The sequence below is a fragment of the Gigantopelta aegis genome, chromosome 10 (genome assembly GCF_016097555.1).
Source record: "Gigantopelta aegis isolate Gae_Host chromosome 10, Gae_host_genome, whole genome shotgun sequence".
NCBI classification, from domain to species: Eukaryota; Metazoa; Mollusca; class Gastropoda; order Neomphalida; family Peltospiridae; genus Gigantopelta; species Gigantopelta aegis.
Window position 1 is genome coordinate 67689815 of NC_054708.1, and position 27962 is coordinate 67717776.

The following is a 27962-nucleotide window of genomic DNA, read 5'->3' on the forward strand; positions in this document are numbered from 1 at the left end:
TTACTGTGACGTCACCACAATACGGCCTTGATCTACGGCTGCTTTGCCAGTGAGTTGCGGTATGATCTAGGAGGTTTCGCAGCGATCGTGTCAGTATTTTCGTGGCATGTCCAAGAGACACACAGTCGTTTTGGGACGGTCAATTTAAAAGGTGAGACCAAATACTTGTGTCCGAAAGGGAAATATGTTTATTGTGTGCGATTCTTCTTCCGATTTTCGAAAAAAAAAAAATCGATATTTCCGTCATACACTGACATGTGTGCAGTGTTCTGTCATCATCAGCTGATCGGAACATCTTTTCAATAACCGGTAAAAAAAAATCATGTTTTACATATTTTTTAGATAATCAGAGTGGACTGGTTGAAAAGTTAGTTTGTTTTTGTAAAACAAGTTATGTATTGTTTTATGTATTGACGATTGCCGTCATCAGGATGCCCATTGTGCTTGTGTAGCGTTTTAACGGTTTTCACATTGATCTTCCTGGCTCAAGCCTGCCGGCAGTCGGCTTCTCACTATTTCAGGATCGTACCTAGAATAGATTAAAATAACCACAAAGCGGGGGTGGGATGTGGAGGGGGCTGGTAGTAACAGAGGACTTAGGGGTATAATATCCGCCCGGTCCCCTCCATTATTATTTTTAGTTAGGGTTAGCTTTGGGGTTGGGGTTAAGGTTAGGGTTAGGGGAGGGGGGGGGGGGGGGGACCGGGCGGATATTTTACCGTGAGGGGATATGTGGCCGCTGCCAGGTACAAACGTGTATTTAAAGCTGCATTAGATACAATCCTATCTCGTCTGGTTATGAAATAAGAATGCATTAAACTACAATTTTGGTTCCCGGGCATTATGAAATTATTAAATATTATTTTCGTTTGCTGAATTATTAATTTATTTAATTTATTTTTCTGGAATGACTTTCCTTTGGCACTGTCACTAACCCTAACTATTTATTATAAGTATTTATAATGTCCTTTATATGTGACAGTGCCAAAGGAGAGTCAAACCATTTTTCTTTTTTTTTCTTTTTAAATTGCGAGGAGGGTAACGATTTAGCTGGTGATTAATTTTCTGAAACGTTTGCTTGCTAAAATCCACAACGTAAATCTGCGATTTTGTTTTACCCCATGCAGCTATTTGTAGTTTCTACCCCCTCATCGCCTTGTGCATACAACTGGATCCTCCATATTCAACAGTGCATTCAATACAGTTTGCAGCTAGTGTGCAGTTTACACCAGATGGAATTTAAATACGAACATTAACGTTTATATAAACCGTTAAACTTTAACATTCAACTCGGTAATTACTACATGTTGTTAAAGACTGATTTATAATACTGGTTCATATTGTTATTATTATTATTATTATTATTATTATTTTAAAATATATACTGAACAAAAAATTATAAGCAAATATTAATTTATTATTTATATTTATTTAAAATTAAGTTTTGAATCCAAATATTTTTATGTATTAAAATTATCAATGCCTTGTAAACATTTTAGGCACATTTTGACAATCTGTCCAGTACACAAGTATGTGAATTAGTTTAACACCTGGTAAGAACATTCATTTTGGCTAGCAATCTGTAACAAAAGATATCTTTGAAACTGGTTACAGAACAGAAGAGAGACCGTGACCGTGTTATTTGGGCATGGGCTTGTGTGCATCAGATTGGTGTTCACGACAATATAAAACACTGAACGGGTGATACTTTGTGATTCACTAATATCAAAACCTATATTTGCTCGGCCATTTACCTTTCGACCGAACGTTCAAAATTGCGCCAAATTCCCGCAGTAAAAATTGCGCACCCTTTTCACTTTGGCATTTAACTGCTCCATTCAAATTCCATAGCACCACCACCACCACCACCCCGACCCGCCTGTTACCGATTTGATCGGGCTGCTGGTGCTCCCTTGCCAAGGCCGGCTCTTGTGCCCACGACAGGCGTGCGCTACAACAGCTTGTTCTGAATGTGCACGTAAAACCCTATGACCTGACCTGACCTGACCTGATACTTTGTGCATTTATAAGCATCGAACAGGTCCCGCACAGAGTATGTGAAAGTTGATGGGGGGGGGGGGGGGGGGGGGTGTGTGTGTAGTACTGTCAGTGCTATGGCTCGGGAATGGCAACACATTTCCACCACCCCTCTATCTCAGTTTTATAAAAGCCTTTTAAGCAGAGTAGTAACAATGAAAAGTTGGATAGAGCTACCGCCCCCTCTAATTTGCAACAATATCCTAACTTAAAAAAATATATAAATGCTACTTTAGTGTATTGATTGACAACATTCCAAACCTGTTTTAGTGTTGCAATGGAGTTTCCTTCCGAGAATAATATTCTGTGTGCGTGTCTGTTTGTTTGTCTTTCTGTGTGTATATTATAGGTGTCAGAAGCGAGGTTTTAGGTGCGTGTACAGGAGGGAGGCTGGACTGCGGCAAGTGAAGGTTTTAGGGATCGAGCAATGCTCCCCCCCCCCCCCCCAAAAAAAAAAAACCTATTAAAAAAGAGGAAATTTTGTTTGGAGTGACGGGGGTAGGTGGGTGGGATTCGACCCCAAACCACCTCTCTGCACACGCACCTGGGTTTGTATGTGTCGGGATTGCATTGACCCCAACTGTGAAGCTAATAGAGTCAGAAATATGTCCCCTCACGCAGTTGAGACAAATGAATAATTGCGCCCCCACCCCCAACTGCTGGCGTCTTCCGACCCCTACGATGTCTACTTATTATTCGGACACAGCACTGTATTCCAATCTTGTCACAGTTAGATCGCCGTGGAAGGCAAACCTAAAATGCGCTAAAAGTTGTGGCATCCACGTTATAAGAGATGCAATAACTGTCTATAAATGAACAGTTTATTTTTAAACACAGCGGTAGTCAACACTTGGTAACTCGGATGCCTGAAATAACACAGGAGGTACCGGGAAATCTTCTATGGGGAGTATAACCACAGACAAGCCCTTCGCTTTGCCAACAACAGCAACAGAATTACTTATAACTACCCTGAATTCCAATTGCATCACATTATATTTGTATCGGTGTCACAAACGTAAACCATGAACCATGGTTCATAGCATAATATGAAGCAACAATAACGAATTAGTAGGATTTTAGCAATTTAAAATATAATTTTACAGTTTTCATTTGAAACTAGGCGAATTCAGTTTTGCTAAATAGAACTAAATAATAATTAAAATTAGTTTTCTTAAATATATTCGTCAAATTCAAACTGGAGATTTTATTAATGACACCTTTACGTAACCGACACGAGTGTTGAATGTCATTGGGGAAGACAAAACTAATAATGTTAAGTTTGTGGTGACAATTTATGTATATACTACTCAAAAGAATTTAAGGGTCAAAAATTTATAACCAAATAAGTTTCAGAGTGTATTAGATTGATGATGTAAACCACCAATTTTTTTATTTATTGTTCCATATTTACAAAAACCCACAAATAAACGTCACTGTATACAAGAAAGTCACATGACATGCTGTCAAAGTTGAAGGTTGTCAAACATGGATTTTACACATTAGAACATTCGTTTAATAGTGTGTGAATCCACCCCTGGCGCGAATACACTCGACACATCGTTGCCTCATGCTGTTAATCAGACGTCTGAAGAACTCTTGGGAATTGGCCTGCCACTCTGCCATAAGAAGTTGACCCAGATCATGAAGGTTGGCCGGAGGGGCATGGTTATCCCGAACTCTCCGGCCTAATTCGTCCCAGGCGTACTCTATTGGGGCCAAGTCAGGCGAATATGCTGGCCAATCCATCCTGGTGATACCTTGTTGTCTGAGAATGTCCGTTACCACCCTGGCGCGGTGGGGTCTGGCATTGTCATCCTGCAGAACTGCCCCGCCGCCAATCTGCTGAAGGCCTGGGAGAACCAACGACCGGATAATCTCATTCAGATAGCGGATTCCATTCAGATTGCCATCCACCACATAGAGGGGGGTCCTGTGGTGGATAGAGATGCCGCCCCACATCACGACGCTGCCACCACCGAACCGGTGACGTTGTCTAACGTTAACGTCAGCGAAGCGCTCCCCAGGACATCTGTAGACACGAACCCGACCGTCGTTGAACTGGATACTAAACCTGGACTCATCAGTGAACATCACTCGACCCCACTGAACACGTTGCCACCGCAGATGAAGCGTGCACAAGTGACGTTTGGCCGTTTTGTGACGTGGTAGGAGTGGTGGTCGAACAGCCTGGCGACGGCAGCGTAGATTATTGGCTCTCAGACGATTGCGTATGGTTTGATCAGACACTCGAGTTCCAGTCGCAGTCCGCAGATTGTCACGTAATCGGCGTGCAGTGGTTATGCGTTGACGTAGAGCCATATTGGTGATGTAGCAGTCCTCTCTATTTGTAGTGCTTCGGGGTCTTCCCGAACGTGGACGATTTCGAACAGAATTCGTTGCTTGGTACCGTTGCCACAGTCGGCCAACGACACTCTGACTGACACCAAGTCTCAGAGCAACATTTCTTTGCGTATTGCCATCCTGAAGCCAAGCAATAGCTCTTCCTCGATCTTCGATAGTCAGTTGAAGTCGTACCATTGTCGAATTTGGAGTGTGCACCGTACACGAACGCAAGCTCCAATTATACGGAAATTCAGCATTGGGAACATGGAATACACGTGCAAAGCGTGCAAATGAAGCGCTTTGTGAAAAAGCAAGTTATGGGCACTTAGCAGACCTTTCGCTTTCGCCTTAATTTACGTGCAAATGTAAGCATGTTTTCGCCATAGAACTAGTCAACAGTGTCAATGACAGTGGATTTTAATTCATTTATGGGTTGCTTAGACCCACTTTCGTCAACATGGAACAATACCATGCGTGACATTATGATCTAGCTAATATAATTGACATTCAGAAAATAATGTCGAAAATATCGTCTGACCCTTAAATTCTTTTGAGTAGTATATTTAGACTTGATCATGATGACTTGTACTGTATTACTGTTAACTACGTATATACTAGTATACATCACGGGAGCTATAATCCAGGCTCCCCATCACTCCCTTATGACTAGTCCAAGGAGAGTAATTCTTAGCTCCCCGTAGCATGTGAACTTTTATAGTATCTATAATATGGTAATACATGTATTTTAGATGGCTCCCCATTATCTAATTTAAGGGAGAAATTAATCACTACCTCATTTTTTGTTTTCACGGCGTGTTCTGTACACTTATTTTTAAAGCGCGATGAGTGGTGTAGGTAATGGTGTTGGTGGTTACAGCCGCGGGTCGTTGGTGTATACTTTAATATTTTTATTGCTATCTTGATGTTAGATGCCACTGGCGTAGAGGGTGGGTGGGTGGTAATGGGGGGCATGTTGGAGCAGCGATGTTTTTTTTAAATTATATATTTGTACATGTATTTATATATATGTGTGTGTGTGTGTGTGTGTGTGTCCCCCACTTTTTGGCACCTTCCTACGCCCGTGGATGCTCATGCTACGAGGCAGACGTTTGCCACATATACTTGCATATACAGGACGTTGAACCGTAATACTCGGATTACTGGCCTGTTGCGCTTCTTTTCCGGTCTGACGTTTAACTAATACGTGTAGTAAATAAAGCCGCATCGCTAACCAGAACTAGGCGACCGAGGCTGTTTGTCTTCCATGGCGATCGCTAATTCACTCTTTGCGTGTAGGCCAGGCTTAATCCAGAGTTTTAAACTTTTAAACGCGGAAAGACTGTTTTGTCTTTTTAACACCCGGCTGACAAATTGCACAACAGCCAAAACACATATAATTAAAATGTTTTAGAAGTGCTCGCCAGAAGTACAAAATGGTCATCACTAGGATATTAGGGCGGTAAACAAGGTCCGGTATTCATTTTGTGGTGGGGTTTGGGGTGAGGGTGTGTGTAGAGGGTGGGTGTAGGGGGTGGGGGTGGACGTAGCCCAGTGGTAAAGTGCTCCCTCAATGCGCGGTCGGTCTAGGATCGATCCCCAATCGGTGAGCCTATTGGGCTATTTCTCGTTCCAACCAGTGCACCACGACTGGTATATCAAAGGTCGTGTAATGTGCTATCCTGTCTGCATATAGAACATCCCTTGCTACTAATGGTAAAATGTAGCGGGTTTCCTCTCTAAGACTATATGTTAAAATTACCAAATGTTTGACATCCAATAGCCGATGATTAATACATCAATGTGCTTAGTGATGTTAAACAAAAACAAACTCTTTTTGTGGAGGGGGAAAAAAATTGTAATTGTAAAATACGGGTATAGATATGTATTATTGTAATACGTATTTAATACCTTCAAGATGGATATAGCGAAAGTTCGTGACTTGATTAGCAGAGCATAATTGTGTATTTTGAGTGGCAATTGCCTCTTACTTTCTATCAATTTACAGCCTTTCGTCGTAACTATGAAAAAGTGCCCTTTTTAGTTTAAAAATGCCCTTTTTTTTGTCTAGCTGGCTAAAACCTGCATTATTGTGTTTTGATTCTTTTTCACCAATACTGCTCTTAATTAATTTTTAGGTTAGGCACGTTAATGGGTTATAATACATTGTTAGATGTTAACGCTGTCGACATATAATTTAATTTCTTAAAGCTAAATTAAAATTTTCATGAATGAAATATAGAACGGATAACAATAGACACTGCTTTTTAATACATTTAGTAAAATTCAATATATAAACGCCAACAAAGCGAATCTTGACATAATTCCGAAACCTAGCATTATATATCATCTACGTGGTTATGCGTTTGTCAAATACAACCTTGATAGCTGGTCCGTTGTGACCTTTCTTTGAAGCGTAGACTGTATAACAAGACGGGTCACTAATTGATGGCGTACCAGATTGTTCAAAGCGAGCGAGGTTTTTCATAAATTACTGGACAGTTCGTACCCATTCCAGAATTTTATAGTATACCAACTAAAAAATGTCACCTATTGGATTTCCCCCCATTCTAGTTTCCATGTCTTGTTTACCAGAGACTAGTATCGTGTACTCACGTGCCTGTTAATTGTTTATTTATTTAAAAACTAAATTTAAGTACAAAACGTCGAGATGTTATCTGGTCTGGCTGTCCTTGACAACAGTCATTGTTTACCGAGAGACGGGCCGGCGTCGTTTTCTTCTATTTTCCCCCTCCCTCCATTGAGTCGTTGAAAGTCCGTCTAGGTTGACGACTCTTAAAGGAATGCGAACCCAGTACCGATCATCCTTAATGGTTACGACTTGATCACTTTATAGCCACCGTACTATCCGGTGACCGTACCTCGTTCAAGGGACAGACAGTATTCTAACAAGACATTGTAAGTGACTCTATAAATTAGCTTCAGTCACTCGTCATTGCGTCTTTTCTCAAAATCTCCGGCACGCAGATGCGTCGCTAGGTACTTGAGATACACTCTCGAGTCCATGTCACGTAGATCCATGACCACAACGATATAAGATGTTTAAAGAAAACTGAAATTGCATTAAATACTAATATGTAAAATAATTTTTTTTTTAAGAATGCGCAAAGTAGCGAAGTGACACCCCCTCCCCTCCCGACCTAAATATATGCGATGTCCTTGCAATTTGAAAACTGGCTTAGGCGCAGATTCCATTTGTCCGCAGTCTGTACGTGTACACGTAATCCACAATGCTTAGTTATCGAATACGCAAACGCATACGCATAAAGATACGGAGACACGCATGTTGGCAAAGAAAGTGATTGTTACGGATTACGCATTGCGCGGATTACATATACGTATTCGCACACGAATTACAAACAAATAATTTAAGCCTTTGTCATCTCATTAAAATCAATTATGAACACTAAATCATTAATCGCTAAAATAATTAAATTATTTTAATACTTTTCTTCACTGATGCCAAATTACCGAGTATAAGTTTGTATTCTAATGTTTTTGATAGTCTTTTAACAGTTTTAAAGTCTTTTATTACTCCATAGGAGTGGCTTGTGTACTTATACTACTGTAGTACTGTATTATTACTGTTGAACTCTTTTGTTTTTATTTTAATCGGTACACACGGTGAGACGTAAATAAAGAATGTCTGTCTGTCCAATCAGTTCATGCATCCAACAATATCTATGTTACTATTGAACTAAACAAAACCAGTAGGACCCCAAACTCGTCTCAAATGTACAGCTAAAACCAAATTATTATGACGCTACATTTGGTGATAGTATGATTTATTTTCCTGTTTGTATTCAACTACAGTTCAGGGCTATTAAAATTACAACTGAGGTCAAACGTTCATGATCATTTTAAATGGAGACATTGCGTTTAAAACATCCTTTTAGTTCTGCTGGACGATACTTAAGAGTAATGCGAGCGTTTCGTACTGATGATTGTTGCAATGATAGTAATGTTTCGTATTGACGGTAATGATGATTGTAATTATACAACTGTTTGGTGCTTCTGTTGAGCAGCTATCACGCTATCCATGTTTGCGAGCTCGTAATGATGATTGTAATTATACAACTGTTTGGTGCTTCTGTTGAGCAGCTATCACGCTAGCTATCCATAGTAGTAAGGAGGCCTGTTGAGTGCCATGACCTACTTTCCGTGACCTTGACCTTGATGACGTCACGTGACCTCGTCCTACTAACCCGGCCCTGACCTACTGACCCGGCCCTGACCTACTTAGACTGGCCTAATGTGCCGTGTGCAACGTCCTACTGACCTGGCCCTGACCTACTTAGACCGGCCCCTGACCTACTTAGAACGGCCCCTGACCTACTTAGACTGGCACTAAGAGTATAAAAAGGCTAGATCCGGTTTAATTGTCATTCGCTCGCCGAAAACGATCAGATCTACGTTCAATCCAGAGATGGCCTGTTCCACAAGTGATGAAGCGAGATGTCGTCTAGAACTTGGAACTAACGTCTACGTGGTGGCCAAGTTATGGAAAGGGGACACTGCTATTCACATACGGAAATTTGACAGTGACAAGGGGAAAACCTTCCCCACCCCACCAAGCGAGGTATTGTCCTTAGTCTTAAACAGTGGATCGAACTGTCTGGATGTAAAAGCCAAATTGACGAAACGATTTCAGCATTAAACCAGGGGAAAGACGAAACATTGTTCAGACACCTTGGTGTCAACGTCCATGTCAGCGTCGACAAGAACTTTGCTGGGGTGGACCTGCGTCAGTGGTGGTGGTGTGAAGAAACTAAATCCGTGAAACCTTCGAAGAAGGGAATATTCCTTTCTCTACAACAATGGGAGAAACTGAAAGGCTGTTTCACAGTCATGTGTGACTTTGTACCAGAGCTGAACTCGATTGTGCCCTGCGCCATGCAAGACGACCATCAAAACCAGATGGGATTTCTTCAGTGTAACTTCTGCAACCCTAACGAGTGTCACTAGTGGTGAACGAGTTTTGTTTTGGATGAACTCGAAGGTATAAAAGAATGGATTTATGGTTTACACTTCATTTGCTTTGCGACTGTGCTAGAGAACAGACGTGTTTTATGATTCTGACATTCTTGTGGCTTGTTGCACTCTATCTGGAACGAAGAAGATGGCATCGGGATATTCGAGCAGTCTTAGTAGCAGCAGCAGTAGCGACGAGGACGACGTCTTGGTCTGCAAATGTTCAGAAAGACATACAATCAAAAGAGTGGCTACCAAACAAGAAGAACATTTCATGGATCAAACGGATGCTACACGTGACATTGGGGTTGGAACTGAAGATGGCGAACTCGTGGATGAACCCACAGATCAGACGGATGCTGCCTGTGAAACAGATGCTGCCTGTGAGGAAGATTGCTATTCGAGACGTTACGTGTTCTGTCATCGTCCCGAAATGAGACATTTCTATGCCCGGATGCTGACGTATGCTCGGTGGCCCATACAATTACGTCAAAAACCAAAATAACTTGCCAAGGCCGGTTTCTACTACACGGGAGACCACGATGCCATCACCTGTTACTGTTGCGGACTTCGCGTCTACCGATGGAAGAAGACAGACGACCCAGTGATGGAACATTACAGACTCTCTCCAAGATGTCCTTATGTGAACAACCTGTTCAGACATTAAATGTTTTAGACACTTGTGTGCTATGTTATCATGTTGTATGTTGTGAATAAAACCGTGAATAACAGGTTTTGCTTTCTTATTTATGTCCTGGGTCCATGAGTGTGTCTCTGGACGTGTCCCTATGGTAGTAACACTGGTAAAGGGTAATATTTTGGTAACGATTATTTTTGGGAGCTCGCACGATGAGATTTGTGCTTGGGAGGAGGGACACTGCTCATATGTATCACACACATTCAAACATTCCTGTACCATATCTTTATGCGTCATAAGGTATATAAGTAAAAAACTCGTCATTTGAGGTAGAACTTTCAGAGGAGCAACATGTCAGACCAGTACAAGTTATATGTACCCGACGTGGATAAGTGGACCCGTTTCTATAAACTGCAGGCAGAAGGTAAACTTCAACCTCATTTTCCAGTGCAACGTGGTGGGAAAAGTCAGATCATGTACAGTGTGGATCGATGTCTAGAACTCTACGATCCCACGTGGAAAAAAAAGAAAAGAGGAACAGAACAAGTCCCCGACACCCAAAGTTGTCATGGTCTCCCCAACACAACAAGTGGTAGAGCAAGCCAAGGCCGAGCAGAAACGGAAACGTCAAGAGAGTGGCGTGGAACAGAAACGACGAGAGCAGACTGGGCAAAAACGGCACAAGCATTTCTGAGAAGGCTATAAAAGGGGGCATGGCAGTTTCAACATCGTCAGTTCACGTCGAACACTTCTACAATCAACATCATGAATCAGAATTGGTTTATTCCGGAACATGTCATGAACAAAAGATCGTGTCCCGTATGTCCAAAGACTTTTTCAAAACCATCAAATATGCTACGTCATTGGAAGACCTTCCATTCAGCTCAACTCCAGGCTCCTATAGCTCCGGCTCCTCTGGCTCCGGCTCCGGCTCCTAGGGCTCCTATAGCTCCTCTGGCTCCTATAGCTCCTGCTCTGGCTCCTATAGCTCCTCTGGCTCCTATAGCTCCTGCTCCTCTGGCTCCTATAGCTCCTCTGGCTCCTAGGGCTCATATAGCTCCTGCTCCTCTGGCTCCTAGGGCTCATATAGCTCCTGCTCCTCTGGCTCCTATAGCTCCTGCTCATAGGGCTCCTATAGCTCCTGCTCCTCTGGCTCCTATAGCTCCTGCTCCGGCTCCTATAGCTCCTCTGGCTCCTCTAGCTCATATAGCTCCTGCTTCTCTGGCTCCTATAGCTCCTGCTCATAGGGCTCCTATAGCTCCTGCTCCTATGGCTCCTATAGCTCCTGCTCCTGCTCCTATAGCTCCTCCTACAGCTCCTCTGCTCCTCTAGCTCATATAGCTCCTGCTCCTCTGGCTCGTATAGCTCCTGCTCATAGGGCTCCTATAGCTCCTGCTCCGCTGCAGCAGCAGCCCCTAAGATTGTTACATCCGTTCACCATGATCGTGTCGGGACCCACGTCGTGTGGAAAGACAGTTTTGTTGTACAAACTGCTAAGGGATGGTAAAATCCAGCCGCCTCCCCAGCGCATCATCTGGCTCTACAAACGATGGCAACCCCTCTATGATACGATCAAAATAACGAGTGAAATTTTTTCAAGGCATACCCGAGAATTTGGAAAAGGATCCTTATTTGAATTCGAGAGTCAGAAATCTCATCGTGTTGGACGACCTGATGTCTACAGCTGGAAAAGACCCTCGCATCACCGACCTGTTCACGGAAGGAAGTCACCACAGAAACCTCTCTTGTGATTGCCATCAACCAGAACTTGTATCACAGCAAGGACCCGACACAGAGAAGAAACTGTCATTACCTGGCACTGTTTAACAACCCCATCGACAAGCAGCAAGTCCTAACCTTGGCACAGCAGATGTATCCTGGAAATACTCGTCATTTCATGCAGCGGTTTGAGGAAGCTACCCACAGGCCCTACGGATATCTCTTGGTGGACTTGAAACCGACCACGCCCGAACATTGGCGTCTTCGGCCTAATGGTTTACAGACGGGGCCGTCCGAATGGTATAAAAGCACGAACGTAACGGCGAATGTCTCAGAAGAGTTGCAGCCACCGACGAAGAAAGAGCTCTACATGCAAATCATGCAAAGAAACGCATTCAAGAGAAAATTACCAGGCATACCCGCCTACGAAAGTGACGACGAAGAAGAAGATGAGGTGGAACCCTATCTGAAAAAAGTCAAGAGAATCCAGTCTTGCGATACGTGTGGTCTGGTCTTTAAAGACGGAAGCGACTTGCAGCGACACGTGAAAACGTGCGAAGAGGGAAATAAAAAAGAAGAAGAGCCGTCGCCCGACCTGGAAAACGAAGGCATTCGTCTCATGGTGGAACGTGAATTCGACATCAATCGTGACTATCTCCAAAGCAAGAGGAAACGCTACGAAGAAAAAAACATGTCCCAAGATGCCATTGAAAGAAACATGAAGACATTGCAATGGAAGTTATTTAAAGACACGTACTCTCGCTTTCTGACCTATATGCATTACTTTGACAAAGGTCCCAACACCAGAAATTTTTTAGTTTGTGAATCCAGACAAAGATGTGAGACCACAGATTCGTTCTAAATTAAATCAGTATCGTTCATGGATCGGCGAATATTTGGATGAACAAGACGACGACGATACCGACGATGAGGAGGACGACGATGATGAAGAGAAATGAACACTCATATTATTCACATGTCGCCCTTAAGGCCTCTCGATGTAACCCAGTGTGTGTCCATTTTATATATGTGTCAGTGATTTGTAATTTAGAAATAAATGAAAAACCAAAACATTGCGTTTGTTTTTTGAGTTTTTTACTCTATGACTAGATTTGTGATTGGATATTTCTACCGCTACTTTATAGTAGCAAGAGCTGTGTGTACAAGACAGAACATACCACGATCTTTGATATACCAGACATAATACACTAGTTGGCTATAGCTTAATGGGCCACCGACGGGGATCGATCCTAGATCGACCACTGTATTTACCTATTTGGTAATTAAAAAAGCCCTGTAAAAAGGCTTGTACTCTAGGGAAATACTTGTGTTTAAAATGCAGCTAAAAGATCATAGTTTAGGTCGGAGCGTTCAGTTGCAGTCACGCGTTCTTTCTTCAAAGCAATGGGCTGGGGATGTTTCACTCTCTTTCACACACACACACACACACACACACACACACACACACACACACACACACACACACACATCCCTTTCTTCTCCTTAACACATATGCCTTTCTTCTTAACAAACATTCCTTTCTTCGAGACAAATATGTCTTTCTTTTCCTATGACTAAAACAAAACAAAATATTTGTATTCAATTAATCTTTATTTTACGAGGAAGGAAATGTTTTATTTACTCAATATATTTTATTTATGGTTATACAAGAAAGAAAGAAATGTTTTATTTAACGACGCACTCAACACATTTTATTTACGGTTATATGGCGTCAGACATATGGTTAAGGACCACACAGATATTGATTGAGAAAACCCGCTGTCGCCACTGCATGGGCTACTCTTCCGATTAGCAGCAAGGGATCCTACACCATCCCACAGACAGGATAGTACATACCGTTGTCCAGTTGTGGAGCATTGGCTGGATATATACCAGACCGACCCACATCAAGGGAACACTGAGCTACGTCCCGTCCCCACAGGGTTATTAGAGGATGCTTGAAAAAAAATCGTAACATAATAAATAAATAAACAAATAAATAAGTAAGTAAATAAGTAAAATAAAAACAAACTATAAATTACAAATTATTATTTTGTTTTAAAAATAATAGAAAAATATAATTTTCCCACATGAGATACGAACGACGTACCTTTCACGCTAAAGTCGACTACGCTAACGACTGAGCTACCGAGACATCAACAAAATCTGTCATTAAAACCATTATATGTGCGAGCGGCTAAACGCGGAATGAAGTGACGAAATAGGTCAGTTAATAATAATCTTGTGAATGCGCTAGCGCGGGAGACATAGTGGGACGACAATTCTATTTTACACCTATTTAAATCATTTCTTATTTCACGTCTTTAAGAAGTAAAAGTAAAGTAAAGTTTGTTTTATTTAACGACGCCGCTAGAGCACATTGATTTTTTATCTTATCATCGGCTATTGGACGTCAAACATATGGTCATTCTGACACTGTTTTTAGAGGAAACCCGCTGTCGCCACATAGGCTACTCTTTTTACGACAGGCAGCAAGGGATCTTTTATTTGCGCTTCCCACAGGCAGGATAGCACAAACCATGGCCTTTGTTGAACCAGTTATGGATCACTGGTCGGTGCAAGTGGTTTACACCTACCCATTGAGCCTTGCGGAGCACTCACTCAGGGTTTGGAGTCGGTATCTCGATTAAAAATCCCATGCCTCGACTGGGATCCGAACCCAGTACCTACCAGCCTGTAGACCGATGGCCTGCCACGACGCCACCGAGGCCGGTGTCTTTAAGAATGTAACTTCTAGTTCCGAAGAGTATTTTATTTAGAGACTGCCAACACAAGATACCACCGCTTCCCGGATGTAAACAGTGATAACCATTCATCATTCAGGGCGCTAAAAATAAATACACTACCTCGCGTCGGGCAGAGTCCTTAGAAGTGGTAGGTTAACGACACCACTAGAGCACTCGATTTATGAATCATTGGCTATTGGATGTGAAACATACTTCTGACAGTTTTAGAGAGGAAAACCCCCCTGCACTTTCCCATTAGTAGCAAAGGATCCAACAGACAGGATAGCACGGGCGTTGCTAAGTACGACGGATCGGGGTCGGGCTAAATAGGTCAGGATTAGACTAAGTAGGACAGGGTCAGTCTAAGTAGGTCGGGTCCGGGTCAGTAGGACGTTGCACACGGTACAGTAGTCCGTGAAGTCATCAAGGTCAAGGTCACGGAAAGTAGGTCATGGCACTCAACAGGCCTCCTTACTACTATCCATGTTTGCGAGCTCGTAATGATGATTGTAATTATACAACTGTTTGGTGCTTCTGTTCAGCAGCTATCACGCTATCCATGTTTGCGAGCTCGTAATGATATTATTATTAGAGACGGTGCTCGCTTCCGTCGTAACTGTACAGGACTGGGGGTTAGTGGCAAAATTACGGAGCACATCGTCGCATTCGGGAAAAAAATAATGGAGACGTTCATGTGAAATGAGCTGGCCTGAAAACCTTTCACCATCTGTTCCCATCATTCTACACACAATATTAGTTGTAATATATGTACAATGCACCCCTCTCCCTTAAAAAAAAAAAAAATATATATATAAAATATAAATATAAAACAAAAATAAATTAATAAAGGTAGCCATTACGCCTATGGCCGCCATCAGTTTCTTTTCATTTTCCTGTCAACAGGAAAGTGGATCTTTAATGTACACTTTACCACAAAATATGACAGCTCGTGTCATATTTGTTATATCAGTCGTGGATCACTGAAGCGGGTCGACCAAACGATCCAGCGCGCTGTATTATATCGAGCTGTGTACTTATATTCTACTTCTTCCTTGTTGATTCCCCCGGGACACGTTTAATAGTCGGCGCACCTGCAGGTTCCAGGTACATTCTGCACACTTGTCTAGTCGTTCTGTCGCTTATTTATTACATACACAAACTTGCTTGGCGAGTTGTGCTTTGTTACTAGTCTACCCTATGTCGATGTTTTCTGTCTAATGAACCCCAACCTGTTTATAAGACGTAACTCGATAATGTCAAGTCTTTGAGGGTGGTTCACCTGTGTTACGAATGTCACTGAAGATGAGTGTCATTTGGTTTGTCTTTTGTTGTCGTACACAGAGCAGCAGATGCATACAAGTCACTGGCCCTAGTTTGAGACATCCAATAGCCCCCTCTCTTTGTCTATTTTTTTTGGTCTGTCTAAGTGTTTCTCTATTTCTTTATATCTTTCTTTCTGTCTGCATGCATGTATGTATTGTTTGCATGCATGTATGTTTGCATGCATGTATGTATGTATGTATGTATGTATGTACGTACGCATGTATGTATGCATGCATGTATGCATGTATGCATCTATAAATCTATTTATAAATCTGTCTATAAATCTATCTATCTATCTATCTACCCACTCAACAATCTATCTACTTAATTTTGTGTTGGGTGACGTTAAAATCTTTTTAATTCTAGTTGTCGAGTAAGGTACCTTTTCCGTGTCGCATAAAGTGGTTTTGAAGGTACTACGAAAACCAGGACAACCAGAAAAAGAACTAATTTGTCAAAATGTAATTGATATATTAACAAATTTAAAAATGTCTAATTTAGAAACAAACGAACAAGCAAAACAACACGAACTATAATTATTACTTAAACCACACTTCTGACGTCACGCTATTGTTCTTGATGTGGATTGTTTTTCATGATCTCACGGCTAACCACGACCCCCTTTGTTTGTGATTATTATTTAAAAAAGAAAAGAATCAACAGTTAACCGTGTATTCTCCATTACATAAACTAATTTACGTTACCTAATAACTAGCGCCTTTAAGATACTAGTTAAAGTTTATTACTGTAACATCTGAATGTCGCTTCAAGTTCTTTCACCACCCTCCTTATTCACTTGGCATTGCACGCTTGGACTCTATCCATTTTCTAAACTGAAAGCCGAGTTAATGATGATGATAACTAGTTTAACGTGCCCATATACCACTAGGGTTTCGAACACGCCCATTCCGAGTCCGACCTCCGATAAGATCGGTGGCCTGACTCGGGATGGAGGGGGGGGGGGGGTGTGTGTGTTGAAAATGGGCAGAAGTTTTAAAATAACAATTAGTAAAAAAGTTAATAGAATAAATAAAAAAAAAATAAAAAGGTTACAAGCCAAAAATAAAAAAGAATTGACTGCTCGGCCGAATATTTATATAATTTGGAGCATTTTAGAAGGACAGTCCAAAATTAAATAAGTTAAGGGAAGAAAATTTGATTCCAACGATTACGTCATAGCTGCTGTTAAAATACTTTTTTTTTAGAGCCCCAAAGTAAATTACAGGTAGTTCATGACGACAGAATAGCGAAACCAGAGCAGTACTGGGGTGGTAACTGCAGCGAGATACAAATCGACCGTATTGAAAAATGCTGATGAAATATTTGACATGGATTGGGTAAAAGTTGATCACGCTACGGAGTATTTCAGTGCTCTTGTGTACTCGTATATAATATTGTGGCTTTATGGTACTTTGTTACTTTCAAAAGCCAGACAAAGGTACAGATGCTACACTAACCTACAAAGGCCACCCATGGATCGTACAGAAATCTGTCTTCGTGAGTAAGTGACCGTATTCATTTCTGGCCAACAATGCTATAGAAATGCGACTTTAAAAAACCCACCAGTGACCAACCACACTATATCTAAAAGCGGAGAGAAGCGGAGAGAAGCGAAGCAAGTTTACGGATCATACCACATACGAACTCGGTTGAGGATTTTCTTTAGCTTACTTTGACATCATCTGAGAAAATCACAGTACAGTATCGAGAAATCACGTTTTTTCTGTAGGACAGCGTTTTACTGGGGTGCATAAATGAATAAATTAACTTAATACACGTATATAAGAGGGTATACAAACATATTCTGAGATACCTATGTAATTAAAAGAAATAAGATTAAAAGTATAAAGTGTTATTAAATCTGCTGAATTGTAAATAACTGATAACGTGCATATAAAATAGTCCTTGCTGATTTTTGTTAGGAATAGGCCTCGTGACGTTACTTTTTTTTTTTTTTTTTTTTTTTTAAAATGAAGTATCGAAATAACTATTTTAAGCATCAATTAGCCATTACTCATTACTGAGTTTTTAGTGATTTTAAAATATTTCGGCAAATATAATAGTTTTACATTATTAATAATTTATAATTACTATTGACATACATTTTCTTGCTTAAACTATAAATTCATACTATAAACCAGTGCATTTCTGGACATCGTAATGTTTTGTAGTATATCTCAATATATATATATATATATTTTGTCTGAAATAATTTAGTATGTACGATTTTAATTTATCATTTCTTTCAATGGCCAAACAAAATTTGACATAATTCAGCCATAATGCTTTATATTTAAAACACGTTTAGTTTTAAAGATAGTATTTAAAAAAAGCAAAAAAACAAAAAAACACCCCCAAGAAGCAGCAGGAAGCGTGTTTATTTTATTGGATGTTGGAGGTCAAACGGAAATCTTACTTTGAACTAAAAACTCAGGATTGTCTCTTTAAAAATGTTCCTTTGATTTTCGTGTCAACCCAGGACTGTAACATACTTATGTGTACATAAATACCCGGAATGTTGATAACATCATACCAATCCTCCTCCACGGAAATGTTATCTGACCTGCCCATGTTTTAATATCCACTCAGACGACAGGTCATCTGATTATGATATTGTACTGGCTATTGTCGTGTCTTAAAATAGCCATGAATCGACTTATCCAGGGTCGTATCTATCAGGGAGTACAGAGAGTGTATTTTCCGTACCCTTTCACCCAAAATGCGAAGAAGTCGACTTTTTGTTTAGAGATTCTGTTTTTCCCTACCTGGAGACGAAAATATTAATGTATTCCGTTTCTTTCTTACTGCACCCCCAGTTATTTGAATTAGATAAGGTCCAGGCATGGTTGCGCACGCACGCACGCACACACACCTCGCACAACACGTATCTTTTGACATAAGCGGAAACTGACAGTAAATGTAGTTAATAGATTTGGCTGTAGCAGATTTCTTTTAGCACACGAACAGAAGCGGGTTTCTAATCTCACAATCTTGCTCATGCGTCACAAGTCACACGTTAAAGCGTTTCACCACTATTAATAGTCGCTGAATAGGGGGCGGGACGTAGGCCAGTGATAAAGCGCCCGCTTGATGCGCAGTCGGTCTGGGATCAATCCCCGTCGGTGGGCTCATTGGGCTATTTCTCTTTCCAGCCAGTGCACCACGACTGGTATATCAGGCCGTGGTATATGCTTTCCTGTCTGTGAGATAGTGCAACTAAAAGATCCCTTGCTACTAATGAAAACATTTAGCGAGTTTCCTCACTAAGACTATGTCGAAATTACCATATGTTTGACATCTAATAGCCGATGATTAATAAATCAATGTGCTCTAGTGGTGTCGTTAAACAAAAACTGTTTAGTCGCTGAATAAAAAAGTTTCTGGCATGACGTTAAATGCTTGTATTTCCTTTCAGAGGTGTAGCTGTAATTGATCGCCAGCTTTCACCAGCTTGCAGACCAATTCCACAAAATATGAAAAATATTATTAATAAAAAAAATAAAAATAAAATTATTAAATAAGAAAAAAAACCCAGATGAAAAGTTTGTTTTGTTTAACGACACCACTGGAACACATTGATTTGTTAATCATCGGCTATTCAATGTCAAAAATTTGGTAATTTTGACATTTTAGGAAACCCGCTACGTTTTTCCATTTAGTAGCAAGTGACCTTTTATACGCACCATCCCACTGACAGGGTAGCACATATCACGGCCTTTGATATACCAGTCATGGTGCACTGGCTGGAAAGAGAAGACACAACATCCGACACCCTTGCATATTAGCGGTTTCGCCTCTCACTTGCGTAGCTGACGTGATATTGATGTACAATAAATTTCACGTCTGCTATTCCCCTGCGTTTCCCAGCGTCCTTAACCTTTTGTTACACCGAACCTGTAAATGGCGGCTGATGGTATTCCGCTGCTCGCGCGACCGGCAGTCCGCAATAATTATCGACACGAGGCTTAGGCCTTGAACAACGTGTTGATGGACGAACACATGGATGTCGTGCAAATGGTCTCTGTGGCACAGTGGTTCAGCTATTGGAATGAAGGTCGCTAGGTGCTGGGTTCGTATCCTAGCACTGTATCCCGTGAGTGAGAGGAGGGTGGTACATGTACTATTGATACCCGTCGGTGGGCCCATTGGGCTATTTCTCGTTCCAGCCAGTGCACCACGACTGGTATATCAAAGGCCGTAGTATGTACTACCATGTCTGTGGGATGGTGTATATAAAAGATCCCTTGCTGCTAATCGAAAAGAGTAGCCCACGAAGTGGCGACAGCATGTTTCCTCTCTCAATATGTGTGTGTTCCTTAACCATATGTCTGACGCCATTTAACCGTAAGTAACATATATTGAGTGCGTCGTTCAATAAAACATTTTTCTTTCTCACAAACCACTACCCGTATTTTGAAACAAAAAGAAATAACTGTTTTATTTAATGACGCACTCAACATATTTTAACTATGGTTGTATGACGTTGGGCATATGGTTAGTGACCACATAGATAATTAGAGAGGAAACCCGCTGCCACCACTCCATGAGCATAGGTATATTTTGAGAAATGATAACTGGAAAAAGGTTATGTCAACTTGCCAAAATGAGTTGTCCACTCTTTCGATTTTTGTTTTCTTCTTCTTATTTTTACTTTATTGGTTGAGGTAGTAGTGGGGGTGGGATGGGATGGGGTGGGGTAGAGGATGGAGATGGGTGTTCCATCCATTTAGGTCAATATGAGTGGTGAAAAGTTGTATATTTTGAATACATAAACAAAATTGTTTTCTTTTCTGATTTTTATTTTTACAAGTTTGAAGCTTTAAACTGATTTTGAAAACAGTAGACTTGTGGTTGCCAGCCGTCGCTTTTATTACCTAATGTGAAGATTCAAATATCACTATTCTGGCATACTCGTTGTCACTGCTCTGATTTCTTTCTCACTAGCCATTTGACATAACTTATATAATTTAATGCCCAGAATATTGCTGTTGTAGCATACTTAGGATCTAGTGTAAATAAAAATAGTCCTCAGTAGACAAACATACATGGTAGAACTTACACCGGACCTCCCTTGCTGCTAATGGAAAAATGTAGCGGGTTTCCTCTCCAAAATTATGTCAAAATTACCAAAAGTTTGACATCCAATAACCGATGATGAATGAATCAACCTTCCATGTACGTGACTGGTATGCAAAACTATTCAGCGGTCTGTAATAAACATTTATGACATTTGTGAACAATATGTTTTTAAGTGTACTGGCATATTTCCGCCTTACTTTTCATAGTCTAATAATGAGACGTAACACTACAGGAACAAAAGTGAGATAACAAAATTAACGGGCTAATTCTTCGAATCAAGGATTTTGTATTTCACATTTGTTTTCCATCAAGATCATAGTGATGTTTTAAAAGTTACATTATTGTTTTAAAATTGACGGACTAATTTTTTCAAGTCAAGGATTTTGACTTTCACCTTCCTACCATCATGGTTATAGTGATGTTTTAAAATGGTATATTATTGCTTTAAAAGACTATTATTTTAAAATTGACGTACGAATTCTTCGAGTCAAGGATTTTGTCTTCCACCCTTTTTCCATTATGGCCATAGTCATTAATCTTTTTACTATCGTGGTGATGGTGATGTTTTACAAGACAACATTATTTTACAATTGATGGACCAATTCTTCGATTCAAGGAATTTGTCTTTCGCCCTTTTTTCATCATGGTCATAGTCATGTTTTAAAAGACTACATTATTCTTTTAAAATTGATGGACGAATTCTTCGATTCAAGGAACTTGTCTTTCACCTTTATTACCATCATGGTCATAATGATGTTTTAAAATATTACCTTATTGTTTTAGAAGATTACATTCTTGTTTGTATGTTTGCAGGTGTTCAGATGTTGGAATTCGCCAGTCCGACCTTGTGTCCAAGGCAAAGCATGCCGGTAGACTATGCTACGTACCTCCTTTCGTCGTCACCCCCCGCCAGCACGTTCGACCTGCTGAGCGTGGCGTTCGCCCCCCTGACTCTCGCGCACCATGAGTCCGGCGACCAGCTGCCGTCCACGTGCAGCAAGTCGTCGCTGAGCGAACGCCGCGTGTCGCCGCTGAAGCCCATCATCATCCGATCTGACAGCAGCGATGGGCTGACGTCGGATGACTCCGCGCCAGGATCTCCACAGTCTCCAGGCAGGCACAAGAAGAAAGTTTCGTTCGCCGATCTCCGCGGGAAGGCCCTAGCCACGGTTCGGCTGATCACGGAACCTTCCGACACGCCGCCGAAGCTAAACCCGAGCATCCTGTCGTCCGTGACTCAGGGCGCGCACGCCGACGTCACGGAGCAGCCTCCCCTAAAACTGTGCTTTACGCAGCCCGCGTCCGACTACCTGGCGTTCAGGGACAAAGTGGAGAAATCGTACGTCTGTCTGGAGAACGTCATTCTTAAGGACTACGATGTCGTGGGCACCATTAAAGTGAACAATGTCGCCTTCGAGAAACGCGTGTTTGTTCGGTGCACCTTCGACACGTGGCAGACGTACAACGACGTGCCCGCCACGTACCTGCCCGGCCCCGGGAACGCCACGGGCAGGGGCAACATGTTTGATACGTTTTCGTTCGAGTTCAGCGTGCCGACGAACATGGAGGTGGAAAGGAAGGTGGAGTTCGCTGTTTGTTTCGCAACGGGCGACGCACAGTACTGGGATAATAATAGTGGTGCGAACTACCAAATTGTTTTCACCAACTGCAGGCCCAGAGATCGACCACGTTTTGTAACGGATCCCAAACGATCTCTCACTGATGTGCCCATGTGGACGGAGTACGCCGGCTGGGACCGCGGGGAATCATCAACGACATACTACTGATGATGATGCCGAGTCCAAGTCCACTTTTTGCACTGTTCAGACGTGCGCGAGTTTTCCAGTGATTTTCAAAGTATTGGAACAAAGGTTGTGTTTATGCACCCAGGCTTGGTGTCCGTGCCTCTACATACTCGCCCCCAAACCCCTGAAAATGCCGACAAGCTAATATGAATGATAAGTCTTTCGGGAGAACAAAAAACTATAGTCATATAAACTTTAATGTCTAGCCGTTTTGTGCAACAACGGTGATAGAAGAGGGATGGTGAAACCAGGTTTACTATCTAATTCTGCAGCTTATGAATTATTGTCCAGTGTAGAGGCTTCCCTTCTCTTTCAGAGAGATGCATACTAATGTTTCAAATATATTCGCTTATGTTAATGGATTATCAGCCATCCCTCTTTATTTGCAGGTGCAGATTAGAGAAACGACTTGTGGCTATTGCTGTCCTCCAATTCTGCATGCCTATTGTGATAACATTAGATTGTCGATAGCGTCATTTAGTGTGTGTGTGTGTATGCGTGTGTGTTTTTAAGGAGGGGGTTATTGGCAATTGTATTTAGTACTACATATGCCAGAATATTGTTTTACTGTTTGGCCAGTAGAGTCTAATGTACATTTTTTGTGTCCAAATATTGCATCAGACTTTCTTTTTTGAGGATCCATGCCGCACTCGACATTTTAATATGCCGTATCCAATTCGCAAATTAATGATGAAAATTATGAAATAATTTTTCTATATTTGTACATTATAAATCGTTATCAGGCGTGGATACATGATTTTTTGCAAGGTTGGGGGTGGGGGTGGGGGTGCGGTGGGAGTTGGAGTTGGTGGTATACACGCAGTTTAATAAACGTCGTGAGTAGTGGGGTCCAAACCCCCTTAACCCCTGGATCCGCGCCTGAATATCGCTCAAGATACTTAATCATGTTCAGAGGTGCATTCATTCACTTCTGTGTTTTTCAAAAACGAAAGTCTGTTTCCTATCTTGTTAATGTTGTCATACATTAAGACAATAATATGTTATATTTTGAAAAACGAAAGACTTTGTTTCATGTCTTATGAGTGTTGTGATACATTAAGGAAAGCAAATCTGTATTATAATTTGAAACGTGAACTGCGCAAGTTGTGATATATAGCCATGTGTTGGAGCGTTGACGTGGAGAAATTGATATAGGGCATTGTTTGCATCGTGTACATAGTGTTGTTTTGCTGTGAACTACTTAACCTGTAGTGTGTGTAAACAATATAATACAGATTCCTTTTCACCATGTAACCGTATAACGAAGGCATATTAACACGATTTTGTGCAGATATAGGAATTTTGTCATGACATTTTCTGCTATTTTATTTGTATTGCTACTAACGGTAACGTGTAATCATGTACAAAAATTCTATGTCATATATATATATATATATATATATATATATATATATATATATACATTTTGATAGAACTTTTAAATTGTTGAACTCAAAAAGGGATATTATTCATGGGTCCATTGCTCATGTGCAATTCAGTTAAATAAAATACGATTTGTCGCTATACGTAAAACATAAATTTATTTGTTTTGTATTTATGTACAGCAGTATATTAATAAAAAATATAGCAGTTTATTTTGCATTACTTTGAATTGCACTAATATGCAAAATAAACAGCTATATTCCTATTGAATATATCACCACGACAAATGTTCTTGAATAGCTGAATTGTAATATTCCTCCATTGTCACGTTCCTGGATGAAACGTTCTGTTCCTATTTAACTGACAAAGGAGAAAATAATTATCTATATATATATGAAAAAAGGAAACTAAGAATTATATATGTTCAGAGATGTGGCTTTGTTTCTGTTGGAGCTTTTTCCATAAGGTATTGATTTAGTCTGCTTGAGTTTGTTTTAAATGCAGATTACCAGACCTCTGAAAATTGCTAGAACCATCATTTCGTTCGTGTGTTGCTTGCACAAGTATCATCGTTTCGTTCGTATGTCGCTGGCACAAGTCCTGTTTCATGTAAAACTCTGAAAATTGCTAGAACCATCATTTCGTTCGTGTGTCGCTTGCACAAGTCTTTGTTTTACGCAACCCATTTTTGTTTTGTTCGCCCATTAAATTTAGCACATCATTTACATGGTCATGACAAGGTTACGCAAAAACGAAATGATTTACGTGAATTTGTTTTTGCGTAACCCATAAATGTGTGTCGCCAATTTTCAATTCTCAGAGGTCTAATAAAACCGTTTCGTTCAATTTTTATTCCATTTTAATAAAACGTACCTCGAGTTCCACAAGTAACGATGTTTGGAACAGCTTACATATATCCAATATACTGAGACTTAATGGGTATATGTATAGGACTAGACAGCTCTGCTGTTCTTCTATAACCTTTACACGTTGATTACCTATATATTTTTATAGTATTGACACGATCATTGGCAGCTATTTTAGGTATTAATTGTAAATATATATTTTTTTCTTTCCTCAAAGCGCCTGTCTCTATCGGGTTAATACGGTGTTAAGCTTCTGGATGGATGGTTGAAGTATGCAGTATTTGCCTGGGTATAAGTGTACTTTTTACAAAATGGAACTTTATACTTTCAAGTCCGTAATGTACTCTGTGTATAGTGTATACCGTTCTCACAAGATATAGTCTGTAAGTGTGGATGTGTGCGTGTGCGTATCAGTGTAATATATATATGTACTACTATGAGTATAGCGGGTAGGAGCAATAGTCAGTATTTCGTGTTCGAGATCGTAAGAAAGGCGCGTCATATAGCGAGGAGGGGAGTCTTGACTGTGGCGAGCGAAGTTTATAGGGATAGGGGGTGTAGTCAAGCTCCTCCGGAAAATTTATTGACCCCCCAAAAAAACCCCAAACAAAAACAACAACATTTACCTGAGCAGTGTGATTTCGACCCCATAATTGCCACCCACCCTTGCACACGCCCTGGTATGATCAACCATAGTTTCATCTGTTTTCCCTTTAAAACAGTACCCCACACTTTTTACACGTAAGGCCGCCACGTGGTCATTTGCGATTTTGAACCATCATTCTCTGACATCTCTCCATGTTTCGATAAATCCACTAGCGCTCTGCCCGGGCTAGTGAATTTGTGGTCTGGGCTAGTGGAAAATTACCAACTGTATTTTGTCTATAATGTTGTACATTAGCCAATGCTTCTGCGAGGATTGATGGCTTTCTCAAACATTTGCCGAGCACTGCACGGCGATCTTTCTGCGTTCGGTTCATCTCCGTTTCTACCAAAGAAGGTTCGTTTTTAGTGTCTGTGTGTATCTTGTCAGATATTTTAGTTATCGTGTGTTTTGTAATTAAATGTTGTGGATTATGAAAGTACGCGTCCATATATTCAGTTAAGAACGTGCTGTGTTATCTTCAGCTCTGTTGTTTAACATTTACACCGTACTTTTTTATGATTTCAGTGGCATTTGTTAATTAAAATAATAGTATATATAATATAATTATAATATTATAATATAATGATAATATAATGATATAGATAAGCCAAAATTGACAGGCACATGCATAAGTTCGATTCGAGTGTAATAACGCATACATATACTTGTTAAAGAATCCATAGGTTATAATGATGATGCCGAGTTGGGGCCTGTGATCAGTTACTACAATAAGCATTGCCAGCTTCGCCTTACCTTTTAATCGTTTTACGAAAAAAATTATATATTAACAATTTTGACCAAAAGGTAAACAGTATCAGTGTATACTCGACATGGTATCTTATTCTTATATTGCTTTCATAAACTAAAAGGAATAAATTTTAGTGTTTCTAAAATTAAGACACCTATTTCATTCTTAATATATTATCCTGTCTTGGGGAACAATGAGTCTGTTTTTACACAGACTACGGTATCTGTAACATGGCAAATGCGATGATAACATTATCTGTATCAGTAGATACCGGTAGCGTCAACGGGCAATTGTAAATATACTTGTTAAAGAAACGAAACATGTCCGAATGTTTGTTAAACTTGAGGAACAATTATAGAATTATTTAGTGCTACAATCTATATTTTGGGAGAACCAACTTCAATTGGTTCAGTACTATAGTTAATGTTATAAGTCTTAGTCACATTACTTAGCTTAGTTAAATCACGTGGTTTTGTTGCATCACGTGGTTTGCTTCGCGGAAAACAAACTACTGCAAACCTGTGCTATTTTTGTGTTTATATCCGTCGGAGACATTTTCGTTTGTTACGAAATCTGAATGAAAATTTAATAATTATCCATGTATTTTTCTTTTCAAGATTATCAATATTAATTATATATGTTCCGTTGTATATATTGTTTGCATACAAAGCCGGAGGCGGAATAATTTAAGTTGCACATTTCCTGACTAAATACTGTGCCGTTATGAACAAATATGATAATGATATTTCGTTCTCAATTTCTTTCCTTTTACTCCTTTGAAATCCATTGTTTTCGTCCCGTTTTGTTAGTCCTCCTTTTGTTTCAACCTCTTCATCGTCCATCTGTTCTGTCCCCAATAGCAACCATTGCTGTTGTTGATACCTCTAAATCTAGATCTTAAGGAGCGTTGTCACTGTACGACTTGTATCGAATTGTAGCAAAAGTATATTGATTAATTACTCATCGACTACTGGAAGTCGATCCTGTGATAATTATAACACATAGTATTCAGAGGAAACCCGCTACATTTGTTCCATAAGCAGTAAGCAATCTTTTATATGCTCGTTTTTTGCATATTTTTCATGCAGCTTAATTAGTAGCGTACGATTAAAATCGCTACTCGCAGTACAACTCTCGCTTTCTGCAGATCGTTATTACAAATCATAGTCGGAACGCTCCTTTATAAATTCATATCTTGAAAATGTTAATATTTTGATTCCCTTTCAAAAGGAAAATACATTAAAATATTTTTGTTATATACCCTAACCTGCAGGTGTGTTTGATATCTTAGCATGTAGATTTAAATGATCGTGTACAGAAAAAAACATAGTTGTAAATTTCTGTCGAGTCAGCTGGTGGGAGCGACGGACGGTGGACGCCCCAGCGCTGTGCGTTGTGGGTTTCCCCGGGTATGGTGCTTACTGAATCGTGTGTCAAGGTATGTAAAATGTAACACTGAGAGAAAAGAATATCAGAGATGTGTCAGAATGATGTACATATGATATGTGCATACGTGCATAAATGCAATAAATTGTTTATGCTGTGTGTATACAACATTTTGTCTTGTTTTTTGTTTTTCTTGTGTGGTTACAGCGTCGTTCATTGTGGTTGTCACACGTACAATACCATATACCGAATCT

The 27962-nt window shown here is 40.4% G+C and overlaps 1 protein-coding gene across 1 annotated transcript; it reads left to right on the top strand.

Annotated features, from left to right (window-relative positions):
• LOC121383168 (protein phosphatase 1 regulatory subunit 3B-like) lies at positions 1-27876 on the top strand. Its single transcript, XM_041512999.1, has 2 exons — positions 1-151; positions 21688-27876. Exon 2 carries the CDS (start codon positions 21696-21698, stop codon positions 22659-22661), a length of 966 nt encoding a protein of 321 aa, XP_041368933.1. The 5' UTR covers positions 1-151; positions 21688-21695; the 3' UTR covers positions 22662-27876.
• Positions 27877-27962: the final 86 nt, after the last annotated feature.